At 39.6% G+C, this 18894-nt stretch overlaps 2 protein-coding genes and 1 pseudogene across 4 annotated transcripts; 1 reads left to right on the forward strand and 2 right to left on the reverse strand.

The window, feature by feature from the left end:
• Positions 1–2486: 2486 nt before the first annotated feature.
• Positions 2487–6908, reverse strand: LOC104592585 (amino acid permease 4-like). The gene is made up of 7 exons (XM_010252032.2): positions 6755–6908; positions 5352–5585; positions 5034–5127; positions 4544–4761; positions 4154–4293; positions 3629–3856; positions 2487–3489 (listed from the first exon to the last, which is right to left on the reverse strand). The coding sequence occupies exons 1-7, from the start codon at positions 6879–6881 to the stop codon at positions 3067–3069; spliced, it is 1464 nt and encodes a 487-aa protein (XP_010250334.2). The 5' UTR covers positions 6882–6908; the 3' UTR covers positions 2487–3066.
• Positions 6909–10262: 3354 nt separating this feature from the next.
• On the reverse strand, positions 10263–15847 carry LOC104592045 (mitochondrial import inner membrane translocase subunit TIM17-2 pseudogene; annotated as a pseudogene). Of its 2 annotated transcripts, none has more exons than XR_016079536.1 (2): positions 14992–15847; positions 10263–10401 (listed from the first exon to the last, which is right to left on the reverse strand). The product of XR_016079536.1 is annotated as a mitochondrial import inner membrane translocase subunit TIM17-2 pseudogene, transcript variant X1 (transcript). The 2 variants fall into 2 exon arrangements; XR_016079537.1 differs by lacking the exon at positions 10263–10401 and adding an exon at positions 14660–14789.
• A 394-nt stretch (positions 15848–16241) lies between these two features.
• On the forward strand, positions 16242–18461 carry LOC104592046 (tRNA/rRNA methyltransferase (SpoU) family protein). The gene has a single exon (XM_010251187.3). It carries the CDS (start codon positions 16398–16400, stop codon positions 18117–18119), a length of 1722 nt encoding a protein of 573 aa, XP_010249489.1. The 5' UTR covers positions 16242–16397; the 3' UTR covers positions 18120–18461.
• The last annotated feature ends 433 nt before the right edge of the window (positions 18462–18894 follow it).

Genomic DNA, 18894 nt, shown 5'->3' on the forward strand with positions numbered 1-18894 from the left:
AATACACCTTTCATTACAAAAAACATTAGATGAATGAAATTTTAGAAAGAAAATTTAGAAATTATGGATATGAATGTAAGTGGTCATTTAAGTCTTTATAATGTGTCAGGAACCTCATTTTGATTGTTATATGAAGCATAACTTCTTAAGTAAGGTGTCATGTCATGTTTACTTAACTTTTTGGGGCATAATTCTCCAAGGCTGCTCATTAAGATGGGCCTCTAGATGTTGGCCTCCAAAGCCTTCTATTACACAGCTGAGTTCATTCTTGAGAGGTATCTCTTGACATATGCCAATTTATTAACATTGTTAATAGGGTAAATCTATGGTGCTGGAAAGGTATGATACCAGTAGACCTTTAACCAATCACCCCCTGACGATGAATTTTGACGAATACCAGCTGATGGGTTACCACTTTTATGATACCAGTTGATTGGAAGTTCTGTTATCATAGTCAAACCCTTGTTAATATTGTAGTGTCCATTATATACTACACTACTGAGGTATGATCTGTGAGGGAGCCTGGCAGAGAGCAATGCTTCATATTGTTTGTTTAAGCTGTGGATGAACCATTAGTTTGGATTTACCAGTTATTCCTTATTATTTGCAAATTGTTCCCCAAAGGAAATAAATAGTTGTATCTCATGACTGGAATTAAGTCTGTGCTTTTCATTTTTCTTTACAAATTCTTGCTCAACCAAACTTCTTCGGTATGACTAAAGTTTCCTTCTCCGAAGAAGTGCAGTTAGGAAAACTGTGAACAAACGGGAGATGAAATGTCTAATGGGTAAACACTAAAAAGTCAAGATAGGTTGATCAGTGTGAACTCATCTCTTCTGAATAAAAATTAACATCAATACAGGTGAAACAATCTAAGGAATCTAAAGGATCTGGAAGAGTCATCAGTCATTATTCATTAACTGAAAGTTTTGACAACCAAATCAGATCAGAGGTTCAGTTACAACTTTTAAGAATCTCTGTTATGATTATTAGGACTATTAAGAGATAGAGGCATTGAGACAGGATGTTACGTTGACTCCGTATATGTTGGAAAACTTCTGTCTGATTAGATGCCCTGTTGTCCTGGTAAACCACCATGAGTGACCCAAATAAGTTTACACTTCTACCCTTTTCTTTGACTGGATAGAAAGAAAATTAAAAGAAAAGCAGCTACGATAGGTAGAACAAAGAAAACAAAAGCACCAAGCAAATGGCAGATAATAGCTGTCTCTGATCTCCCTGCACCATAGATGTTATCTACCAATGTGCCAACCTCAGGATGCGGAGACTGGAATATTTTTCTTACTAATTGAATGCACATGGATTTCACATCTCGGTATGAATACGATCTTGTAAGTTTTGCAGACGGACCAATTAGCCCAATTTGTAGATGCAAGAAACTTTTTGCCAAGGGTGTCATTTTTTGTTTGGCAATCTTGGTTCCATTCTCAGTCCAAAACCTTGATACCACTCGGTTCAAACCCTAGCAATTGCCACTGTGAAGAGCTTTGTTTAATACCAACTATGAGATTTGTGGTACTTGTGTGTTTTGTTTGTTGCATTCATTCATATTCAAATTGGATTGGTTAAAGGTTTTTATACCGGCTCTGAGAATACCAATTTTTTTTTTTTTTGCATGCAGAATGAATTTATTTTTAGCTCTATAAGCTTAAATGTTTTGCACTCGAAGCTTAAAGTGTTATCATCTTTAAGCTGAAATATAAATTCATATACATGATTCGTTTTTTTTTTTTCTTTTTCTTTTTTTAGAATAGAAAACTACTAGTGAGTAGTGATTCAAGTTTCTCAGCTTTGCGGTTCTGCGTGAAATATTTCTCTTCTAAACTTTCAGGACTTATTAGGAAGAAACAGCCAAAAATATTCTTGCTAATTTATCAAGTTGGGTTATTGGATTGCTATGCAGACATGTTTAATCCCAAGTAGAACGGGAAGATGGATAGATGAGAGCAAATATCTAGTTTGGATATGGAAATTAATATTTAAGTTATTTATGAAGGGAACCTATGTACCATTAGGTAGAATAGCATGTCAATTGGTCACGTAGTAGGTTATAATCACAGATCGTATTGGGATGATCTTGCAGACTGTAGTAGTTTAGTATCACGATTTCACGAGTTTGAATTATATTCGCAGTGAGATCTCTGGGACTGGCGAGATCCAGTTCTTAGCAGTTTGAAAGGGCCAACCCAGTTTAGGGTGGGTTTCTCGTTATAATTATAAATAGCCTTTGTATGTTACAAATGAATACATCTTATATCGTGGAGGTCAAGTAAGAGGGCAAGAATTTGAACTTTGGGTGTATTGGAAACCAGTCAGTGTTTTGGTGAGAGCCTGTGAACTCATGGTGGATTTTCGTGGTAAGCTATAAGCCAAGCAAACCATGTAAATATCTATTTGTTGTTTGTGTGCTTTATATGTATCTCTTTCTTTCTGTTTTCTACTTGCCAATAGTAATTATATTCCTATTCATCATCATCATCATAAAAAATAAAATAAAATTATTACTAAATTTGTTAAATCCCAACGTCGACTCTCTTGACCATACCAGGAGGCCTCATTACTCACAAGAATACAAGATTGGGCAGGTGAATACTGAAAAATGGTGTGAATGTGCAAAAGAATTGATTGTAGGTTGTAGAGTCTGCGCGCGGAAGTTTTGATGAAGAAGCATATATGGATGGAAGCTAATCTGAATGGCATTTGGTTCTTCAAATAAAAGCACCCGGCCCACTAGTCAGTCCTCCACCAAATTGGATAACCTTGCCAAAACTGAAATCCTCAGTGCTACTAATAACCTAAATTGTCCCCTCCGGTCCCCCATAAGGCCATAAACCAAATTAACCATACCTAAGGGATGGAGGCAATGGAGCACTTAGAACTTGAAAAAAAAAAAAAAAAGCGTCAGCAGACAAAACTAGTGTGGAAAATGAAAAACAAAAACTAGCTAGATAGCACCCTAATTAAATAATCTCCTACACACAGAGACAAATGACAATAAATAAAAAAAAGCTAGTGCCTGAAGAAGCCAGAAGGTGCGTGGTTGTGCTATTGTTTGGAGTTGAAGGGCTTATAAACACGGAGGTCCTCAATAATCCCTTGGATGGAGCCACAGATTGCGGCCAGGGTAATAAGCAGGCAGCCAAGGTTGAGTAGCTGGAGCGCTACCCACAGGGACGTAAATCTTGCAATCTTCTTTTGAGAAATGTACATCTCCACAGGGAAGTAGACAGACAGCGGCCAGTACCCTATGGCTCCTAGGAGTCCAACAATCTCATTGAAGAAGGGCATCAACATGGCAACCACCGTCACCACTATCACAAATAAACTCCTCCAGATTAGCCGGAACATATTCATGCTATAGCGCATGTATTTCCTCGATACTTGGTACTCTCCAGTTATCAACTTGGAATTCGGCCACCGCCTGCCGGCCCATGCTTCAACTGCCGCGAAAAATGGCTGCCCAAACACCTGCTCCACAGACATCTATATATCCATAACCTGTTAACTTAAAATAAATTATCCAAGTTTTCTGTTACTAATATAATGCATGTTCACTGCTACCTAGCTACTACGTACTACGAGATGAAAGTTGAAAGTAATTAAGAACCTGAAATGCACCCACTAGGTGCACCACGATGAACATATTTGCTAGGTCAATCAACCAGTAGGGCTCGTAGAATCCGAAGCCTGTTAACATATTCCCTGGTGCATCGTTCCCGAAAGCAGCGTAGCCCATGCAACCACACAGCATGTAAAACACAGTTGTTATCGACACGCTTATCATGGTAGCCTTCTTCATCACCTTGTTCTCTGCTGGAGTAGATCTCAGCGTGTCCTGGGAGAACACAATTAATAATCACATTCAATTTACTCAGTACCAGTAATATATATATATATGCTACGTACTACTGCAGATCAACCATATCTACTACGATATATTGATGAAAAATTAATGACCACTTTGTTCATTCATTATTGCGTATATAGCTTATTGGGGCGACTTCACTTCAGGTAAAGCCAAATTGAATATTGGCCTAGGCCTAGCTGTTCAAACTTCAAACCGGCCAACATAAACCTACAGTGCCCCCTCCCTTTTAAGGATCGATCGATGTTTATCACAAATTTATCTTACTTGGATCTCCAGCAGAATGACTGAGTATACGTAAGCAAATGCTATGTCTCCAAGTGCTTTGAATATCCTCCATACTTTCTGAGCTTCACTTACATCCACCCCAATTTCCACTCCCGTCAGAGAGGATTTCCCTATTTTTCCTGTTCAAATCCCCAACAATTATAATTGTTATTATTCAAGTAAAAAAAGCATATATATATCTACTGCAATTGGTGTATATGTCAATTAATACAAGTCCTCCACTCTTAATCAAAATTAGAGGAACTTGTTCATGTATTGAGGTTTTATGGCAATGCAGTTAAGAAGTCATGAATTAATTATATGTATGTATATATACATATACATATATGCTTGTAACCATGGAATTGTGAGGATGCACGAGGGGCTGACCTGAGATGACCTTCACCATGCTAAGTGCAATTCCAATTGCTGCGTAGCCAAAAGACATAACTGCTGCAAGTGTCGAGAGCCATGACAGCTTGTGAAAGTTTGGAATCTGGGACAGAATTATCTGAACGATCCCGAATGTGATCAAGAACGGATCAGTGGAGATCAAGCACGGAGCGTCGTGACCTCTTTTGTGGAAACAATTGGACTTGTATATGGCCCTGATTACAATGAAAAATGCACACCATTAGCTCTTTTAGTGTAAGCAATATAAAACATACCGCCGATACAACATGCATGTTCAATGTGCATGGCTTATTCAGAATTTCCCCACAACCTAATGCATGGTTTAAGCTTTTGGATTAAATCAACTATTGTAATTCTTATGCACAACACAGGGAGAGGGAGAGAGCCATTGTATCTCATTTCCTAATAAGCTTTTGTTATTAATTCCCTTTGTTCTATTCAAGAGTAAGTTGAGAGGGAAGCTTACGCAATGCTTATTGATCCAGTGATTGTGTAGCCGATTGCAGTGCCAACAAGGTAGACATATTGTACAATTCCACAAATCAAGTGCATTGTTCCACCTGACAGTAAATCGTCAATTCAGATAGTAGTAAGAATAGGATAGTGGAAATGGGAATCATCTCCTTTCTACTCTTTTTCTTTTCTATTGCCCAGACCAGATGTGAGGAAGATGGTTGGTGGCAACTGGCAATGCAATGTTGGTAGTGATACTGGTTCAATTCTAGTAAGTAGTGTGATCAGTAGTGACTGTGCAGCATTACAAATTAATTACACGATTACATACCTAAATTGCTTCTCACAGATTCCATATAAGTGTAATTTCTCTTCCCCAAGACTGGATCTGGAGACCTGTAACAATCTGCCAAGAGATAGGAGGTGTACAATGTAATCAAGGAGAAGACGATAAGGGTTGCCGGCCCGGCAATCCATCCAAGCTGCGCAACAGCCCAAGCCAATGAGAGGACACCAGAACCTATGACTGCCGTTATTATATGTGCAGTAGCTGTCCATACAGTACCTGTTATTTGATCTAAATTAGTAATGAGATTGTTTTACTCTTCTACAATCCAAGAACCCGACTTAATTAATTAGGTAGATGAGCTATGAGTCGTGATTATAACAAATGTCATACATGTATTATAGAGGAAATAGATAAATAAATTCAATAAAAATTTCTGATATGGGCTTTTCTAAATTTATATTTATGTTCACAACTATAGAGTCTACACAAAAATCATCATCATCATTTAAGCCTTGTCCTATCGTATCTATATGAGTATAGGCGCTTAATCATTTCTTATTACTTTCATTTAATAAGTCTTTTTTTGGTCTGTCCGTAACTCTTTTAACCCTTCAATTTGTAACAAATCACTTTTTCAAACAGATGATATGAATAGAACCAAAACCTTTGCAAAAATTTTTATTTTATAGCAAGTTCTTCTTACTAAATTCTCTTCCTATTCAACCTTTGCGCTATTACTTTTTAAAATGGCTTTTAGACATCTATTGTGTTTTCTGTTGATTGCTGTTATTGTTGGGTACAGCTCCATATAAATTGAGGTGGATTTCTTTATTTGTTCCTTTTTTTTTTACTTCCACACAAAGCACCACGTTAGTCATGCATGAGAATTGAGAATTGAGAATTGATAAATGAGAGCGGAGTGGTTGATATGGGGGCGTTATTATTGGTTATACAGCCATCAAGTGCAGCTAATCCCAACTTGGATGATCCCAGCCTGAGACAGGACTTGGATTTTCAGTCCACAGGCTGGGCCTGGGTTTGAAATATTGAGTTTCTTATTTTCAAGCTACCCAATCGGAGCCTGGTCCAACTACACTCCAACAAATCCGGACTCGCGTCCTCAAAGCCAATTTTCCGTTGTCTTTCCCATGCATGAGTGATACACTCCAACATATCCACGGAGGAGAGACCACACCGTAGAGAGCCCATGAATGACACCACATGCAGATCAAATCTGTACACAGAAATGATCTTTACATGTGAAACCAGAGCTCCAGGTTGTTGAGTGGGGGCCATTATTTACGTATTGTGGCTTATGATGGTGTATTTCAAATAGATCCGAAGATGATGGAAATTAAATGAGATGCAGGTGCAGAATGAAATAATTCTATGATACAGATTAATAACGAGAGAGAGAGAGAGAGAGAGAGAGAGAGAGAGAGAACCAGTTCTGCAGGGCCTCCCATCATCGTCCTTTCTAACATCTCGGGTGCATCCATCAAAGCGTGATTGAGAAACCACTCCGGAGGCATCTCCACTCTCATCCACCCCAAGAGAAGCTTCACGTTTCATACTTGTCTCTCGCTCTTCCTTCTCTAATGAAGATACAGTCAGTACTGAGAGACAGAAATGGAGAAGAAGCTCTTTTATAGGAAACACAATAAACTTGGCACCACGTGGCCGGCTGGCATTTACCTCTCTCTCTCTCTCTAGATCTCTATGCAGGATTGTTAGAAGTTGTTAACTGAACTACATCTACATCTATGCGTTTTGTTTTAAGCATGCAACACGTAGAAGTTGTTAACTGAACTACCACGACATCCGGTTCTACAGGCTAGATATAGTATATTCATTTTATCTGTTTCTCTCTTCTCTCTCTCTCCATGTTTCCCAGACCCAGACCCAGACCCAGACCCAGCCATCACTTTACGTCCTACGACTAGACCGCCAACTATTTTGGTATGTACTTTTCCGTGTTCTATCGCTGGTAAAGTGTAGAGGCCATCACTTGGTCCACTTCCAAAGTTGGTTGATTAATGTAAGATTGCTAGAGAGCTGTTGCCGTTATTAATGATGTCTGCGATCGACTGGTAGCACTCTGGATCTCTCACCCACATATCTCTATCCACAAGGCACTACCCCACCTTGTTTTAGGAATATTTCCTCATAAATCTGAATCAAGGGATGCATTTATTAATCTCTAAATGCATGCCCGTGGTGTACTGTGGGGAGTCCGGAAAGTGTCCCATGTAACCATTGCAGCGGTTGGTTATATCTCATCATGAACGACAAAGGAGATGTTTCCAATATGCGACCACAGTGGCTTGTTGGGACCAGGGAAGAATTTATGGGTAGCTGATCCACACCCAACTAGTAGAGGAGGTTTCTTAATTCTTCTTAGTTTGTTCACTGCTGAATAATTAGATACAATGATACATAGTCACTGGGTGAGGTTTATTAGAGAACTGTTAAGGGAAATTAGCCTAATTAATTGAACATTTCTTTCTTTAAAATCCATGATACGGGAAAGACATGGTATCTATCAGAAGAGTTTTCACCAATTAAAACCCACCCATAAATTTTGGTGGGAGATATCATATCTTTTCCATATCATAGTAGAACCCTTTTTTTAACAAGAATTCTGAATAAATTTATACAATCACAGGATGGGTGCCCCACATGCACATCTCAGCATGTGTTGACAACATTTCCCTGTTTATCATTAGGAGATGTTCCCAATACACAATTGGGATGGGCTGTAGAGCATGCTCTGTGGGGTGCCCATGTGTCAATTCTAGGGGAGACCACATCAGTGTCCCACAGGATAGGCACCCCACCTACACATCTCAGCATGCATTGAGAACATTTTCCCTACTTACCACTGGGAGATGCTCCCAATACATGATTGAGACTTGGGATGTGCTGTGGGGTGTGCCGTGTGGGACGCCCATGTTTACTCGAAGGAAATCACATCAACGCCCCACAGAATGGGCACCCCACATGCATATCTCAGCATGCATTGAGACCATCTCTCATACTAATCTTTGGGAGATTCCCAATACATGGTTAGGATGTGCTGTGGGGCACCCATGTGATCTCAAGGTAGGGGTGTGAATGATATCCGATCACCAACAAACCAGATCTGAGTTGTACTCTTTCATCAAAGCCAGTTCCGTATTTTGTGTGTGGAAGGACACCCTTTGCTACCACCGGTTAAACAACCCATGGATGTCATAAAATAAACTGTTGTACTTCATTTATTTGCAAGAAAAAGTGGTTGATAAACGTTTTTCTAGTGTTTATTGACAAGCTAAACACCATTATGCACCATTAAACACCACATCAGCGGAATAGTAAATAAACACTTTGTATTGGGAGAAACCTTAAAATAAAACTTAAATAATACAAAATATAAGATTTTGCACTACATTTTTGTATTTGTAGTCCGTCCTAACTGAGCCTAAGAGGCAACTACTGGATCACATAGGTGGTGTTTGTGACCGTTAACGTTGTGTAGCCATTTTAAGACTTCCATGCATTGTGATTCGCTGGACTCGTAGTGGTGTTTGTGATCGTAGTAGCCTCTTGCATTTCTATTTAAATGTCATCTAAGCACACTACTGGAATCATATTTGGCTGGTAGAGTGGTAGATCCAAAATTCAAACATTCGTACCACCCCCTACTTTTGGGTTATGCGCATGTGGATGGGAAACATGTTTTTGTCATTGTTTTTCAATAGGGGCGTTTTCAGTTTTCAGTTTTCACTTTGGTAGTGCCTAACACTAAAAACCATAATAAACTATTGCGCATTGAGTTATGTGCAAAATCTTAACCAAAAAAAGTTGAGTGCAAAACTATATATAAAACACTATACTCACAGTTTCCAATGATAAAAATCAAATACAAACATTGAACTTCAACTCGCCATGGTATCAAACACCAACATAGAAAGAAAGGAGGAACATTTTCGAAAATAGAAACATCTCAAAAGACATTGAAGATGGACAGATTTTTCACCTTCAGCGTATACTGTGCATAAACAAAGTGTATTATCGATAATCCAGGAGTAGCCCTGATAAGAGAAAAAAAGAAGATATGTGCTACCAATAAATAGACAATTAGCCATTGGACCACTAAGAAATGATTTGATGCAAGCAGGAGTTGTTATATGAGCGCTTAAGGAAGGTTGTAAGGCAACATTGACAGTAGTTGAATCTTGAAACAAGTAATAAGGATTTGAATAGAATATATGTCTCTTGATCGAATTGAATGCTGAAACAGGATTCGTGCACCTAGATTTTGCATTTAACGTATTTGTATTTGCACTCAAGGGTAAATGTCAATCTCGCTGTAATTAGTGCTAGTTTTCCTCTGCATATAAGCAGTAATAGCATTAGGCAAACATTTGAGGTCTTGTTGTGGGAGCCAACAAAAGGACAGAACTATATAACAGCGTTTGCTGGCCAGGGTCGACAAACAACAAATGGCCTTGTGGTTCATTCCTTCGTGGCATTGAAGGAATGGGAAAGAAATATGGTATCCATCACATCACATTCAAAAGTATTGCTCTCTGTCACAAGTACATAAAACGCATTAACCACAAGACTTGTTCTAAAAAAGATGTAACCATCACCGTCTTTGGAAATAGATCCAATCATCTTATTAAATTTTACAAGGAAAAAAAAAAAAAAGAACAGAACTAGAATAACAGGAACCTACCGTGCCGTGGATCAGCTGCTAAGAAAAATAGGAAGGCGTTTTGGGAAAACCTTAGGTTACCAGGTAATAATAGAAACCTACCGTGGCTAAAAATGGGGGTTTTTAATGACCTGGTAGGGTGGGAAGAGTACGAGGGGTACAGTCAAAGCAATAGCTCAAAAACTTCCAAAAATCTACATGATTTCATGATGGGAAGAGGCTTAATGGACTTAGGATTTATAGGACCAAAATTTACTTGGTCCAATAAACAAACTGGGTGGGGCATGTCAAGAGTGATTAAATAAGGCGTGGGGCAATGGGGAATGGTGGGAGTTATTCAAAGAAACAAAAGTGTGGCACCTTTCAGTTGCAGGTTCAGACCACCTGTTTCACCTACAAGAAAATAATTAAAAAATAATCATTTCTCTTTCAACACTTGTGGGCGGAAAAGGAAGATAATGAACATATTATTTAACAAAATTGGAAAGCTAACATGAATGGTCTTTTTTTTTTTTTTGAATGGTCATGCAGCCTATGTGGTGGTTTCTAAACTTCGGAAGCTGAAAGAGAAAGACAACCTGAAGAGGTGGAATAAAGACTCTTTTCGGTCACTACACGGAGGAATCAAAACTTGCAGATGCAACTGGAGAGGCAGCTTCAGCAACCACAAAGTCAACAGTGTACCGAAGAGCAGAAGCAAACAGAGCAACAGACGGAAGAGTGGCTGAGACGTGAGGAGCAGACGCGGATGAAGTCATGCCAACTGTTGATGAAAGATGGAGACCGCAACACCGGATTTTTTCATATGATGGTCAAGCAGTGCAGGAAATGAAACAATACAGAACAATGTTTTAAAACGTGTAAGCATGACACAAGGCATTCTACTACCTAGAGGCATGAGGTGTAACTCAGAACATAAGAGGCATAAACCTCCTTAAGAGGGGGATAAAGAGGAAGAAGAAGGAAGAGGATGTCATTTTTCTTTATTTTTAATCAAAATCTTTTATATTAAAAAGAATAAAGATGCATAGCACTAGTTGAGGGGGGGGGGGGGTCTTGTCAATAGAAAAATATGATGTAATTGCAAATGCTATGCTCATACCCCAAAAAAAGGAAGTAGAGAGAACAGATCAACTTAGGCCATTTTCCTTGTGTAAGGTCTTAACATAAACATCATTTCCCCTAATCAAGCAGGCTTTATTAAGGGACGCTTGATAGCAGATAATGCAATCCTAGCCGGTGAAGTCATTCACACAATGAGGCAACAGAAGAGGGAGTAGGGCTGGTTAGCTATTAAACAGGACATGTCTAAGGCATATGATTGAATGGGATGGGGGTATTTACTGAAATAATGGAGCAGATGGGCTTCTCATCCAACTTGCAGGAGCTGATACAGCACTGTCTCACGACAAGCTCCTTCTTAATTGTTAATGGCAAGACAGAAGGGTTTACTACAAAGTGAGGCCTACACCAAGGTAATCCAATATCACCATACTTATTTATTATTGGACTGCAGGTTGGATGAGAAGCAACAAAAAAAAAAAAAAAGAAAAAAAAAAGCCAAGGAGTGAAAATTGCATGCAGGAGCTGATACAGCACTGTCTCACGACAAGCTCCTTCTTAATTGTTAATGGCAAGACAGAAGGGTTTACTATAAAGTGAGGCCTACACCAAGATAATCCAATATCACCATACTTATTTATTATTGGACTGCAGGTTGGATGAGAAGCAACAAAAAAAAAAGAAAAAAAAAGCCAAGGTGTGAAAATTGCATGCAGGAGCTGATACAGCACTGTCTCACGACAAGCTCCTTCTTAATTGTTAATGGCAAGACAGAAGGGTTTACTACAAAGTGAGGCCTACACCAAGGTAATCCAATATCACCATACTTATTTATTATTGGACTGCAGGTTGGATGAGAAGCAACAAAAAAAAAAAAGAAAAAAAAAAAAGCCAAGGAGTGAAAATTGCACGTAGAGCACCACCCATATCTCACTTGTTATTTGCAGATGATGAACCAACTGAAGAGGCTCAAAACAGTTTTAAAACAATTTGCCGCGGTGTCCGGACAGTTTATTAACTATCAAAAATCAGTAATATTGTTTAATAACAACGTTCCAAGGAGGCAACAGAGAGCAATGCGGGCTTTTATAAGTCTCAATTAGATGAGTTTTAATGATAAGTATTTGGGAGAAAGACCGTGGTGGGGAAGAAAAGAATAGAAGCATACAAGGAAATCCTCTGAAGAATTCAAAGTCGGGTGGAAGCGTGGCAAGCAAGATTGCTGTCACAAGAGGCCCGAACGACCTTGGTGCAAGCAGTAGCCCAAGTGCTGCCTGTTTAACAAATGACCACAGGTCTTTTACCCAAAAAACCCGTCCTTGAGGAAGAGGCTGGTTTAGGACTGAAGTCTATGAAGGAATGGAATCAAGCCTTACTATTTAAACAGTTTTGGAGATTAATGAATGAGAAGGAAGCGCTGTGGACCTGAGCCATACAGGCAAAACATTTGTAGAACGCAATGTGGTATGACGCCAAACTGGCCTCAAATCACTCTCTATGGTGGAGGCATATCTTGAAAGTTAAGGAGAAGCTGAAAGATAACCTCATTTGGAAGATAGGAGATGGGGAAGATCAAAGATACATGGCTATTTGAAGAGCCATGGGTACCATTGTTACTAGATGGCATACGGCATACCCAAAGAGAAGGCATACAGCATACCCAAAGAGAAGGCATACGGCATAACCAAAGGGAAAGCAGAGGAGAAACTACAAAAGCCAAGAATAAAAGCGAAAGACTTGTTAACAGACCAAGGCCTTTGGAATAGAGAGTTGGTGGATAAATGGTTTGAAGGGGAAGAAAGTGAAGCAATCCTAAGTGTGTTACCTAGTCAAGTGCAAAATAGTGACCAACTAATGTGGAAGCAAGAAGTAGGGGGACAATACAAAAAGGAATCAGCTTATAAAAGCTCAAGGGGACAGGGAGTCAGGGACAGAGCTCGCCTTTTGCTGATGTATGGAGAGAGATTTGGAAGATTAATGTAAACATTAGAATAATATTTGTTCCTATGAAAATTGTGTATGGGTGGGGATTACTAACCAAAGATAACTTATGGAGAAGGAAACCAAGGAAGGAGAAAGAATGTGAGGTGTGTGGAATGGAGGAAATGGAATACCATCTATTTGTGGCATGCCCTTTTGCCCGCGCAATATAGTTACAAGCTGGAGTGGGTTTCAATCCAGTTCCTTTAGAGAAAATTCAATACTAACTATCATTAATGAATGTCAACAGAAGTTGGAGGGAGTGAAGGTGGAAAATGTGGAATTCTTTAAGAGATGGGCAGTATATGCAAAATTTATTCGGGAAAAGCGTGTCCTAATAATTTTTTTTTTTTTGTAAAATGTGTTCCTAATATTGGTATTTTTAATGGGTATTGCAAACATGCTTATTGCGTTTTCTTTGTTCAACAGCATTTCCAAGGAATTTCTACAGGACAGTTGAACCTAAAACGAGATAGCTAAGAAGTAGTTAATGAACAAATTGGCATATATAAAATATTAGAAAGACAATCAATAAAGAGGATTTCTGCAGGAAAAAATGAGGTCCTTTAAGTGTCGCACAATTATGAAAGGCTCAAGACCCTGGAATCCTTCCAACCTGTTACATTCATCTATCCATGTACTGGCATCTATTCTTGCATCAAACTAATCTAAAGATCATTAATAGTCAAACATATAGAGCACAATGAAAAATATCAAAAGATGAATATGCTTTTAATATTTCCTTACCCCTTGCCATAAGAATCATACAATTTATTCAAATTAATTGCAAGCCCATAATTATGTTTTAACTTTGAAGCTAGTTTTTTCCATATATTTGAAGCATCGTTGGATGGAAAATCGATGCTACCTAGTCAATTCCTCAAAACATGAGTTCAGTGGATTGGGGGGGACCCATGCCCAATGCAGGAGTCCTGTCACCTGTGTCCCCAGACGCAATACACTCACATAATACAATACATACCATTTACCTTCTCAAAAAATATTAAATGTGCCACTTACAAAATCTGTTTCTTCGTTTTCCAAGGAAGAAACACCAATAACATAACAATAATAAATTAAGTAATTATCTAGTGATGGTTTTATAACATAAAAACTCTTCTGAAACTCTTAACGTTCTAAATTTCTTACAAACTTGTTGCTACCATCAAGGACATATACCAGTTTGACCAGACCAATGTACTACCCTCTAGAAGTAATCGCCATTCCCACATCCCTTTTACATGTATGAACATTACAAGATCTTCAAAAAGCCATATCTTCCCATCGCGGTGATCCCTTGGGGAAGACAAATCTCTAACACATCAACTCTTGACCCAATCCATTCATGTACCCAGCTCCCAGCCTTCATTTAATATTATAATCTTACAAAGGATTCAAATAGGCCAACTCCAATCAATAAACGTTCCATTTAGCCAAGCATGTCCATCTTCCAACACAATCCAAACCCACTCTAACCACTTTAATCCAAAGTGATCATTCCAACCCAAGCAGGCTCGGTTTTGTGACTGCATCCCTCGGACAGGGTAGGGTAAAGACATCCCACCTCATGGAGATGACAAACATTTCTTGACCTTGCATGTTCAAAAGCTTCCTGTTCTTTGATCTTCTCATCTTACATCCCTAATTTTAATTACTCTTAACAAATAACAATTAATTACCTTTCCTCAAGTTCTTAACATATGATCCACAGCTCCAAACAAGAACCATTATCAATCAATCTAAAGAAAAACACAAGAAAAAAAGAGTTGATTTTTATTGTGCCCACTTTCATAAGGAACCAAGTAACAGTAACGCAGTTAGTAGCACAAATGATGAACTATACCATGCCTTCTTTACAACTCTTACTATAAAAATTCACGCTAACAAGAGCGCCAGCTCAAAATCATAACTCAAAAAAACAAACAACAAAATCTCTCTTACCACTAAAGAATCCCCATGATCAGTCTCACTTGTACTCAAAGGATGGAATGGGTGTGCTCGGCGTATCAAAACTTTCCAAGACCTCCGTCTTGCTTCCACCACCACTGCTAGGCCCCTTCTCCTGCTTGTTACTACCACCGAATAACCCCCCAAACCAAGAAGAAGAAGAAGAGGAGGAGGACCCCTCAGATGAAGTATTTAGCGACGCCGGGACACTCGGCAACTGCACCGTTGGATATCCAGGGGCACCAGCCATATTCGGCAATGGATCCTCTATCATTGGAGGAAAATTCTGAGGAGCACTGAGGACCTTATTAAGCATGATCCCAGCGCCTTCGATCAAAGCAAGCAATACCCCGCCGAACAACGCCGACCTCGAAGCCGCACCCAAACCCTGACGCATCTGGAGGAACCCACCAGTGGCGGCACCGGCGAAGATCGAGTTCCACGGGTCTTCTTTCTGGCGGATATAGACCATTGAGCAGTCAAAGACGGAGAAGAGACCACCCCAGACGGCGAAACTGCCGCCGACACGGGGAGCGTTCATGCGAACCGCTTGAGAACCACCAACTACGCGCTCGCCTTTTGGAGAGTTATAGATGCCTTTCAAGAAATGGAAGGCCGAGCCGCCGACACCGCCCATGCCGAAAGCACCGCCGATGTCGTCCAGGATTCGGTCCGGGCAAGGCTCTCTAGATGTCTCCGGGGTTCCCATCGGATCGGGATAACAAGCAAAAAACTTTTAGGTTCTCTCGATATTTATTCGTTGGAAGGAGAACAGAGAACCCTAGTCCTGGGCGAGAAGAGAACCGGAGGATATTGGGAATTGTAAGGAACGGAAAGGTGCTGCGGAATAACAACGGGAAGCCCCTGGTTTGGAAAGGTGGAATTTCTTCTCTTTCTCGAAAGATAGACTTTCGCGAAATGACCAATGTATCCTTTATATTGTACACTTGGGAAAAAATCACTATTGCCTAGGGAAAAACTTTGGCTGTTGGATCAACAGAGTATTGCCACGTTATCGTAGAATCGGTAAATTAGTAATTGCATCCTACTTTTTAATCATAAACAACATAGATATGGGCGTAAATTGGTGAACGTGTCCATCCTAAAAACGTTCTCAACAGCATACGTTGTTGGCCTCCGGCAGCCAAAGTTAAATCGACTAAATGCGGCTATTAAGGGTATTTTCGTCATTTTAAATGATGGTCTCCTCTTAAATTCTTCTTCCCGTGAGGCGGAGTGATGAGTGAGCGACGGAGATTGTCTCCATTTCTCGTGTCGTTTATTTGGTGGGAAAGCTGGAGAACTATAAGGTCTTCCATTTATCCTATCTTAGGCCTTGTTTCAAGTTTGTGTAATCTCTTGGTGGGAAGAACTATAAGGTCCATCTTTTAGTTGTGATAATGTACTGTAGTTTCACAAAGAGCCAGGCATTTCCGTCTGTATTTAGGGTCTCTCTGCCACCCAAGTGCTTTATACCTTCTTATAGCCCCAAGGCTCAATTTTTCTCCGACGGGTTCAATGCAAAGTCCTTAGAAGGGCTCAGAGGAGTAGGATTAGGAAGTCTCTCAAATGGGGTTAGTCAGAAAACCCTCGAAACCCTCCATGTAGCGAGAAAACCCAAAGATTCCTTGACGCTGTTTGGTCAGGAAACTCCAGAACAGAGCCGAAAAGTTAGACCCAGATGTTTTTCAAATGGGTTTCATCCAAACAACGCTTTGAAAAATGTCAGTTCAATAAGTAACAGAAATTTCTCAAGCAGGTCTTCTCGGGATGCCCTGGAAGGTAACAACGAACTAAGAGCTAGGAAAACCCTTCCTTGGATAGCAGCTTACAAGAATAAGGAAGCTCAAAGGTCAGAGAAAGTGCTGACGGGGAAAAGTAATCGCTCTTCATGGGAAGAATCAGCGAACAACTTTTTATTGAAAAATGGTGGAAAGACTACTCTTATGAGTTGGGATAGTAAAAGTAGAACGGCGGGCATGATGGGAAACCGTGGAAGTAGTTCTATGGAAAGGAATGAAGATGAGGAAGCAGGAGAGGAAGATGCTGATATTGTTAATGATCCAAGATGGGATAAAATTAAAAGTAGGTACAAGAGAATTACTGATATAGATGCTGAATATGAAGACCCTAAGGTTCGTAGGTGGAACAAACAGGAAAGTTGGGGTAAAAAGACATGGAAAGAGGCTACTGCATCAATCACACCAAAGATGACCGGCGAAGGAGTATATGGAGTGGGTCCTGTTTTAGCAGCGCTATCAGCAGGAAGGAGAGAATTTTATGCACTGTATGTCCAAGAAGGTTTGGATTTAAGTGGCAATAACAGGAAGAAAAAGGACAAGAGAGGAGTCGAGAAGATTCTGAGAATAGCTGAAAAAATAGGATTGACCAAAAAAGAAATATCAAAACATGATCTGAACATGATTGTGGATAACCGTCCACATCAGGGTTTGGTCTTAGATGCTTCCCCACTGGAGATGGTAGGCATTAAGGAGCTGGATTCTGTTCCCGATGAGGGGGAGAATGGTCCTCTTTGGGTTGCATTGGATGAGGTTACAGACCCCCAAAATTTAGGTGCCATTATTCGCTCCACATATTTCTTTGGAGCTGCAGGGGTGGTGTTGTGTGCAAAGAATTCAGCTCCACTGAGTGGAGTAGTAAGCAAAGCAAGTGCTGGCTCACTTGAATTGATGGAGTTGCGGTCTTGCAAGAATATGATGCAGTTCTTGACATTGTCTGCTGAAAATGGATGGCGGGTACTTGGAGGCTCTGTTTCTTCAAGGGCTGTTCCTTTGAATGAGGTATTGCCTGGTAGACCCACAATTCTTGTGCTGGGAAGCGAAGGCACTGGGTTGAGGCTTCTGGTAGAGAGATCTTGTACTGAACTAATTAAAATCCCCAGAAATATTCCCATGGATATATCTGCAGGTAGAGTTGATATTAATGAGAAAACTGAAGAGATAGACCAGAGATACTCTGGTGAAGAATTCCAGTCCTTTTTGGCTGTTGAGAGTTTGAATGTTAGCGTGGCAGCAGGTGTACTTCTTCATCATTTGGTTGGTAACAGTATCAACAATGGCAATCGTCACATAGATGATAAGTCAGTCGGGCAACTTGAATGAGAATCTCTTCGTCTTTGCATCTGTTCCTTTGTGATTATATGACTTTGGACATGGGCTTTTCCAACTATGTGATATTCTACAACTCCTGGTTAACATGAATTTAGGGTTTATGCTTATTTGCTAGGAGATAAGTGTAAAATTCCACTACTATTTGGTGTCTGGGAGCTTGAATGTTGCATTGCTGTGCATGTGGTTTCTCATGTTTGGTTGAAAACAGCATCAATGACAAGTCACATTGTCACTTGGATAATAAGCAAACCAATTGCACTTATATGGGAATCTTTTGCTTTTTGCTTTAAATGTATCTTTCACACCTACTATGATTATACTCTGTTTTGAGAATGTCTGACTAATATCTCCAATTCTTGATAAACATGATTTAGTGGCTCATACTTGGTTCTTGGGACAACTTCACAGTTTCAAAAGTTCCATGATGATCCAGCAATGATTGATTTAGTGGTTCATACTTTGTTCTTGGGACAACTTTACAGTTTCAAAAGTTCCATGAGGATCCAGCAATAATTATCAATTGGTACTTTCTATGGAATTTCACAATTGAGATATATTATTGAAATTTAGTGTGTCTTCTCTAGTTATTCTGCACTAGTTTTAATTTATCAATGTTTATTGTTAAAATCCTGGTGGTGGCATTCAATAACTGTGCTATTTCTTGTCTGACCATTTTTCCACAAAATGCCCTTACTGCTACTGGTGAAATTAACAACTATACAATGCATATATTTCCCCACTGTGATTGTTGGTTTCAAACAATAAT

This window comes from Nelumbo nucifera, chromosome 8, assembly GCF_055504915.1.
Source record: "Nelumbo nucifera cultivar China Antique chromosome 8, China Antique-T2T, whole genome shotgun sequence".
NCBI lineage: Eukaryota > Viridiplantae > Streptophyta > Magnoliopsida > Proteales > Nelumbonaceae > Nelumbo > Nelumbo nucifera.